We start from the raw sequence: 8797 nt of genomic DNA, 5'->3' as shown, positions 1-8797 counted from the left end.
ATTTTTAGTTTTGTCTAAATATTTTATTTTATAAAATTTTATTATCAATGAGATGACATTTTTATTATTTTTATCTTCTCATTTCCAATTCATCCATCAACTTGTTTTTTTTTCTCTTCAATCTCTCACAATTAGTTTTTGTGGGTCAACTTGTTCCTTGTTCTATCTAGAGGAGACTGTTTCTTCCTGCACCTCCATATCTTCTTCTGCCACCTCCGTACACAACATGAAAATACATTTTTGTCCTTTTTGTGTCACCCCCATAGAATAATTTTTAGATTATGTAATTCGGAAACTCATTTGAAAAAAGACTTCCGGATTACATAATCCGGAAGTTAAATAAGAGTTCTGGATTATGTAATCCGAAGAATAGTCATGCATATGAAAAATGGCTTCCAGATTATGTAATCCAGTAGTTAATTACAAATTTAAAAAATGACTTCCGGATTACGTAATCCGGAATATGAAATTTGAAAATTTATGGAGGTGAGAGAAGAAGGAATGGAGGTGCAGGAAGAAACAGTCCTAGAGGAAAGTGGGAAAAGAAAACCTAAGTTTAGTTATCAGATCGAAAAGGGAAAGACGAAAATAATGACTACATTGTCAAGTTGAAAACAAAATCAAACAATTCTTTTTATAAGAACTCAATTAAAAATATTTACTTTTACAATATATTTTAAACTTAATTAAATATTTGTTGATGAAGAAAGAAAAATGAAAGTATACCTAATTTAAAATAAAATTTTGTAACATATATCCCTTTTTTTTTAAAAATCGTTGAATGTTAATCATCTAATTAGGATCTCTAACTAATCATTGAGCTGTATTTTTTAATTCATTTTCTACCTATCATTGGTAAATCACTTCTAATTTATCACAATTTGAACTAATTATTCTTGTTCAATATTCTATCATAAAACTGATAACTCTAACCATCATTTCAAAACATTCAAACACACAAATTTCTGCAAAAGTTTTAGAATAACGTGATCATGTTACCTTAGCATCCAAATCATCTGTCCTAACATATTATTAAAAACTAAATTAGCTTCTCTTACTTTTATATATATATATATATATAAGTATTATTATTAATTAATTTATTTTTCTATGTATTGAAAAAGTCTTCACAATTATTACATCACTTTCCAAAATTCTTCATCAAACTTGATCAATGGAAGAACAATATCACTTTTTTTCAATAAGATGCCAAAGGGAATGATTAACTCATTCCATACTTACTAAAAAGAATCTTAGAAAATCTTTTGTATCTTATGATAAGAGTCACAAATTTCAATAATTTTTTGTTTGTTTTCATGACCATAAAATTTGCATTTGGAAACAGATAAACAGGTGAAAAGAAACGGGTACTTTTTTTATTGAATTCGACAATAACTTACACTATGAATGTTGTAAACGAACCACCAAGATCTAACATTCACTAACCCCTATCTAAACATGAGTTACATTCACAACAGTCTAGCATAGATGAAGAACATGATGAGTTCACTGTACAAAGCATGAGCCTGGACTATCAGGAGCAGCTCTAGCCTCATAGTTTGTGACAGGAGCAGCTGCAACCCCACGTCTATTCAAGAGACATCTGAAGTATTGCAACCTTCTCATTGCAATTTCGGTAGCATGTGCTGTACTTGAATCTCTAGGACTCCACAATCGTTCTGTGGGAAACAACTAATTGTTAATTTTGCATGATCAGATTTCTCAATCACACCATCCTTTCCACTTTTCCCAAAATCATATACAAACAATGAACAATGTTAAATTGAAGAGACATACAGATACTGCATATTCATAGGGAAGGATTATGAACATTAACACTAAAAAAACATTGCAAGAATGGTAAACAAGTTTGCATTGGTAATGCAGCTAACCTGCTGCTGCTGCTGCTCGAGGCCATATTGTTTGCTGAACGTCTGATGTATCAGCTGTCTCTCCCCACATGCAGACTTCTCCCCCAATTACTAGTTTTTGCTCTGAAGTTTTGTGAATTCCTTCTAGTGGCTCAGCAGTGTAGAGAGTTTCCCAACGTACATTTAGATGGTCAAGATACCATACACCTTGGTTACTGAAAATACACCTGAAACCCTTTGCAACAGCCTTTGGACAAACCCCAGGGCCCAACCTACAGTGTTTACTTGGAATATTTATTTCTGAAACTGAGATCATCAAGTTTCATATAAAAATAAAACTTTACTTAGGCAGAAATTCACCAGTTATGCACTACAGTCTTCGGATGGAGATTAGTTGGAAAAGTATTGAAGGTTTCTTCCCTGAGAAGTTAAATAAAAAAGGTAAAATCTTAGAAATGCCAACATTTTAAGAACATGACATGGTAAATAAATAGAAGTAATGTTTCAGAATTTCTGTAATTTACATGCAGGCAAACTACTACTGGCATAGGGCCATCGAGGATCAATTAAGGGTATAAATGAGTTTTATAGTATGATGCTATATATACACAAATCTTACCAGTTTACTGGACTCCAATTTTTTGAAATAGCTATTTTTTGAGCCTTTAGTACAAAATATTCATAGGCATCTTCAGCAGTCATGTTCTTGCTCTGTAGCCTGCATTGGAGATATAATCACAATAGATCAATGTGCTTGATTGATTGAATCAATCAATCAAAATCACGGATCACCATGCTTAATTTTCTGAAAATTTGACCATTGACTTAATTCACAACTGAAAACTGAGTGACTCACGGAAAAAAAGTGAAAGGAGGATAAATTCCTCTACATGCTTCACAAGTAAATATTCCCAAAAAGGTTATGTTGATTTCTGAAGTGTGACAAAACGTGACTTGAATACAGAAATTGCAATCCCTTCTGAAATACTTTTTCTAAGAAAAAAAAAACAGCTACAAGTTCATATTTTGAGTTTCCATAGCATGATAACTCAATGTCTTTACAACAGGTCACAAAAAATCATGTATAATGTAATGAATGTATACAACAGGTTAATATTTGTACCATTTATTCACTGCAGAAGTATTAGTCCAGCAATCTGTCAAAATAAATTGCAATTACTTATCAAGTTATTGATACAAAAATAGCTCAAAAATAACACCAAACCAAAATCTACTTTATATTATAATCATTATAAAATGTTCAGAAGTCAGTACTACCTCACAGGGTGGTACACGTTTTAACAATATAATGGGCAAACCATAACATTCTGTGTGCTTCCACTGTTTTAACTTTTTTATCCAACTAAAATGAAAACTTTGCCTCAATAACTTATGTAATAAAAGTGAATATTAAATTGGTGCCAGTTATCGACATAAAACTGACCTGTATTCACTTCATCACCACCCAAGTGAAATAGTTCAAAGGGGAATATTTTTCTCATATCTGCAAAATTTAGAAAAGGAGAATGAAAGAAAGTTATTTTTTTAGATCAGTGTACATGCTAGGGAAAGATAAGAACATAACTTGATACACTCAAAGGGTGGTTTTGACAAACTCCATAATACTGATATTTTTGCAAGATTGAGCAAGGGACAGGGTAGAGTGGAAGAAGATATAAGCTAAATATAGTGATGCATGTTTTATAGGAACTTAACCTGTTAGAATACCAGACAGGACATCAAAAGTAAACTTCTTCGAAACATCTAGTGGCTGGTTACATAAGGGTGATGGCCAAAGATCAGGATATCCAACACCCCTACACAGAAATGAAGAACAGAGAAACGTTAATTTATTTCTGCTCTACAAAATTTGTCAGTAGAAATTTTAGATTTTTGGAGCATCCAATTGAAGTCCAAATTTGTAAAATAAATGCTTAAAAAAAACTTTTCAAAAGTAGTGTCTGTGGTCAACGCAAAGGAATCCATTCGGAGCAAATTTTCATGGCACAGCTGCATTCAATCCATAGCTAGAAAGCTTCACCTTTTCTTTGGCAAACATAAGTAAAATAAATTGTGGTTTTCATGCAACACCATTTTCAAGAGATTATAAGTTTATAAATCTACCAGATTATCATCTCAAGAAAACCGTATGAACATGACACAAGCTTTTTACCATGATGCTGCATGACCAGGGACATCAACTTCCGCCATCACATTTATGCCTGTGATAAACCCAGCAGATACTCATTATCTTGCTCGGTAATGAGAAAGATGGGAGGCACAAAAGGAAAAGAAAAACCCAAAAAATATAAAATCATGATCCATGATTTAAAATGCTCTGAATAATATGAAGCAGAAACTTCAAAAGGATTTCAAGATAGCTTACCTCTCATTTTGGAAAAGCTTTAGATAGAGGAAAAGTGAAACACGAGAAAGAGAACACAGTATTAGTCCAGGTTCCATTAAGAAAGCCAACTCAAAGAAAGTAAAAATTTAATAAAAAGCATAGATCAATTGATCAACATCTATAACTACTATTTTGGGTTTACACCGGTATATTTTTAACTCCCCTCCCCTTAACCAAGTTTCTACAACAACTATTTTTGTCTAAAATTTTCAGGTCTAAATTTTTTTAAATTACAAAATTGGTGATAGATTTATAATACAGTGTTTATAGTTGCAATATTCTAAGCAACTAGATAGTTGGAGGCCAAGATGATAATATCAAAGACTTAACAGGTAAGTTTTACTCTTTTCAACTTGTTCCCCTTCCCATTTAGAAGAAATAGCCGATGAACTTTGTATGATTTTAAAAAAATTAAAGCTGCTACATTTGTAGGAGATGGAATAAGATGAGTCTTACTTGACAATTTCATGTGCATCCTCTACTGTGTAACGTTCCCACTTTGAGTATGAACCTTTCCACAAATGTGGATAAGAAGGTACTTCAAGAGGAAATGATTGCTCGTCTATGATGTGCCAATGTAGAACATTCTACCGTGTTCAATTTTTTTACATAAGCATTACATGAAACAAAGTAGCATGGTATGCTAGTTAGGAATTAGGATACTCTTGTTTTTTTTTTTTTCAACTGTCACAAACAAACATAAGGAGAGTAGCAAACTGATGACTTTAATCTTACAAGTTTAGCGTAGGACATAGATTCTATTATCTGCTTAATTACTTTAACTGGTAAATAATGCCTTGATGTATCTGCAGAATAAAAAAAAAACAACATAAGTGTCAATAGAGGCTAAGAACACAGCACAAAAACACTTGCAGAATCTAGACTGATCTCATTTGCAAAATCATGACTCACCCAACATAAGCCCACGGTATTGAAATCTAGGTTTATCTCGGATGGACCAAGGTGCCTTGTTTATTTCTACTTTTTTAGTTGTGTAATCAAAAGAACACAACTGGCTGAATGTCTGGTGCATCACAGATTAAAACAGAAAAAGAAATTAAGGAAATAGATCATAACAAGTTTCTAATATTTCAAGAAGTAGTGATTCCTATGTGCCACAATGCATACTGAGAAACACAAAATCAATCATAGTTCACTTTTAATTTTCAAGTAAAAAAATATAATAAAATTGAGTTTCAGCAACTTACTGTCTCTACACCAATAGTTTTTTTAGATGCTTAGTTCATAGTTTCACAGATTAAGAGTGACAAGGACTACATTCTTTCAAACTGCTGACATCTTGCCCAATAGACATGAACTGAACAGATTACAGATTTTGCCAATGATATGGAGAAAACACAAACTTGAATTCTGAATTATGAAAAATGAAGATAGCACACAAAATTTAATAGTTATCCAAAAGAGTAAACATCGGAATTTATCCAGAAATATCTAGTGTCTTCACCTCCTTTTATCCCTCCGTTTCATGCTTAATAGCAAAAAGGGCAAGGAAGAAAAAGTTTGAGCTGAATTGAGTTGCAAATTCTATACATACCTCTAATCCACGCAATGCACCAAAAACAGTATTTGCCTACAAAACATAAATAAAAAGTTAGATGACTAATGGTCATCGAGAAATTACTATTAGATTAAATAAATATATAACATATTGCAATTTATCTGATTCTGTCCAATAAACATAAGAAATGAAGCACAACACCACAAGAGTCTTTATCAATCATTTTGTTACCCTAAAAACAAAAGACTTCAATCAACCAGTGTTTTCCACTAATTTCCAATTGCTGGTTTATGGCATATTAGTATAGTGTTGACTTGTTCACGGCACAGAAAATGATGACATTAAACTAACAAATACACACTTAAGAGGGAAATACTTCATATAGTATTCAGGAAGGGAAAGGGACAGCATAACCTTCAGATTTAAAGTACACAGCAACACAATCTCGTTGAATATTCGAATCCAATAACAAATAGTCATATAAAAAAGCAAACCCCACCTCAATTTTGACCCCCCCAGCACCAGAAAGCTGCTGGGCTCCTGAAACTACCAAATTGTAGCTTTCATCCACTCCAAGTTGAAGCTGCAACAGAGTTCCCAATCTCAAAATCAAAACTTCATGAAAACCCACAAAGCAAAAACAAAATTAAAAAAAAAAAACCCACCTCCTCACTGTTGGAATGAACAATGACGATCATTTTGTTAACATCATAGACAGGATTCAGTGTTCTTAGAAAACGGAATCTGTCACCATGCTCGAACAGGATCCCTTTGTATCTTTCAAATGCCTCTCGAACAATGTTAGAGGCAGCACCGTTCCCAGAGAGAGAGATAGATATAGCAGGGTCAACAGAAAGAGTCTCATTGCCGAAGATGAACTTTTCAGGAAGAGGCCAAATGAAGGGAAGAGAGCTCTGGGGTTCCAGGGTTCTGGCCCCAAGAGCTTGAGAAACAAATAATGCACAGCAAATGAGGAAAAATGTTGGAACAGCACTTGATGATGTGGGTATGCACAACAACCCCATGGCTATGCGAGGACTTTGAGGAATGGCTGGCGTTTGAAGCACTGAGATAGGAGCATTAAAGAGAACGTGAATGTAACAAACATCATTACTGGAGTAGTTAAGGTTAAGAAAAATTCGAGAAATCTGAGACTGTAAGAAACAGACATAACCCAGATAAAGATAAGAATCATTAAATGTACACAACAGACAACATAATATTATAGACTATTTCACCATTTTAAGGCACCTTTGTGTGAGATTCCTTTACGTTACATAATGACAAAGATAAATTCACTTTAGTGCATACATATAATGTGCGAACCACTTTTGTTTCTCTTCTTCTTAGCCATGTGAAACAAAGTATAGTTAATTGCATATAAGAGCATATTCATGATGATAAAATTGTATGTGAGAGAACATAGCATGCATACCATAATCTTCTGAATACATTGTTTAAGCTTCTGTTTGCAACAATTGAAAATTGCAGCAGAAGGGGTGATGGAAAATATGGTGGAATGTGTTTCTTCTTCCATTTGTTTGGTTTCAGAAATGATGCAAAACTACTCACAGGTCTTTTAATCCATCCAAAATGGATGGTAAAAGAGAGAAAACTGTTTTATAAAAATAAAATACTAATTTATCCTTTTTTTTATTGAGAATTTTTTACTGAGAATTTTTTTTTATATACTATTTCATTTTTTTTACTGAATAAAAGAAAAAAAACTTTTATTAAATAATTTACAAAGTCATTTCATTTTCTCCTTGCCTGCATTCAATGTTTTTCCAAACTACAATATATAATGTATATTATTATTATTATTATTATAATTATAAAAAAAATACCACATTTATTTCAATATAAGAAAAAAAACAACTTTATTATTAATATAGAAAGGGTGCATTTGACCAAATTTAAAACTTTATTTAAAATTCTGAATCTTCAATTTTAGGAATGCGAGCTTCAAAGGGTAAGAAAGTTATATATATTTAAATTATTCTTGAACTTTTAACTCTTAAGTGATATGAAATTTTAAGAAAGTAATATATATATTTAAATTATTCTTGAACTTTTAACTCTTAAGTGATATGAAATTTTAAGAAAGTAATATATATTTAATTTATTCTTGAACTTTTAATTTTAAGTGGTATGAAATTTTAAGAAACTAATATATATTTAAATTATTCTTGAATTTTTAACTTTTGAGTGATATGAAATTTATGGTAGTTTAATTTTTTATAATAATTTAAAATTTAATAAATTACCCGTATGTCTAGTAGAAAAGGTAATATATAATATTTAGAAGTTAATTAATTTCTATTTATTCTAATAGAGTTTATTATCGAAAATTATAATATAAATATAACTATTACAAGTATGCACTAACCATATAGCATATCATACACTAAAAAAATATTAAATAAAAACCAATAATTTTTTAATATATAATTTAATTAATATAATAACTAATTATTTATTTTTAAGATTAATTTTTATTTAATAATTTTTTATAGTATAAAAACACATAAAAATCATACCAAATTAATGCAGAGAATTTATGTGTATTAGATAACAATTATTAGGATTAGAAGAATGACTGTTTTTGAAATCAATTTACTATCAAAATTAAGTTCCAAATCTAATTTTCAATCTTATTTTAAATTTCATCCAAGTTTTTTAAAAGTTGAAACTCTGGTGGATAAAATTACAAATATATATTTTGAATAAGGCAATGTTATGATCAAAGTTTAATAATGATAATAGTATTTTAATATTTATTAATGAAAGACTAAAAAAAATTAAGACTTTTTTAATTAAAATATGTCTATTATATTAAAATTAATATCTTTATATATAAAAAAAAGTAGTTATTAGTATTAAAAAACAATTTTGATATTTATTATGAACGAATCTCGATAAATAGTTTTTAAAAAGTTAATGAAAACATTCCATAGATTTTATTTAACTTGCATTCTTACAATCAGATATTTATAATAT

At 30.6% G+C, this 8797-nt stretch overlaps 1 protein-coding gene across 2 annotated transcripts; it reads right to left on the bottom strand.

Moving 5' to 3' along the window:
- Positions 1-1354: 1354 nt before the first annotated feature.
- LOC137828215 (beta-hexosaminidase 1-like) lies at positions 1355-7376 on the bottom strand. 2 transcript variants are annotated; one of them, XM_068634695.1, is made up of 16 exons: positions 7233-7376; positions 6463-6863; positions 6297-6380; positions 5834-5869; positions 5191-5302; positions 5014-5084; positions 4735-4865; positions 4258-4274; positions 4045-4093; positions 3588-3688; positions 3316-3375; positions 2995-3028; positions 2491-2589; positions 2232-2291; positions 1893-2143; positions 1355-1679 (listed from the first exon to the last, which is right to left on the bottom strand). In XM_068634695.1, the coding sequence occupies exons 1-16, from the start codon at positions 7249-7251 to the stop codon at positions 1507-1509; spliced, it is 1698 nt and encodes a 565-aa protein (XP_068490796.1). In that variant the 5' UTR covers positions 7252-7376; the 3' UTR covers positions 1355-1506. The 2 variants fall into 2 exon arrangements, with proteins under 2 accessions (XP_068490796.1, XP_068490797.1); XM_068634696.1 differs by lacking the exon at positions 7233-7376 and adding an exon at positions 7036-7067.
- Between the last annotated feature and the right edge of the window lie 1421 nt (positions 7377-8797).

This window comes from Phaseolus vulgaris, chromosome 7, assembly GCF_000499845.2.
Source record: "Phaseolus vulgaris cultivar G19833 chromosome 7, P. vulgaris v2.0, whole genome shotgun sequence".
Classification (NCBI taxonomy): Eukaryota; Viridiplantae; Streptophyta; class Magnoliopsida; order Fabales; family Fabaceae; genus Phaseolus; species Phaseolus vulgaris.
This window is presented reverse-complemented; position numbering and strand designations above follow the sequence as displayed.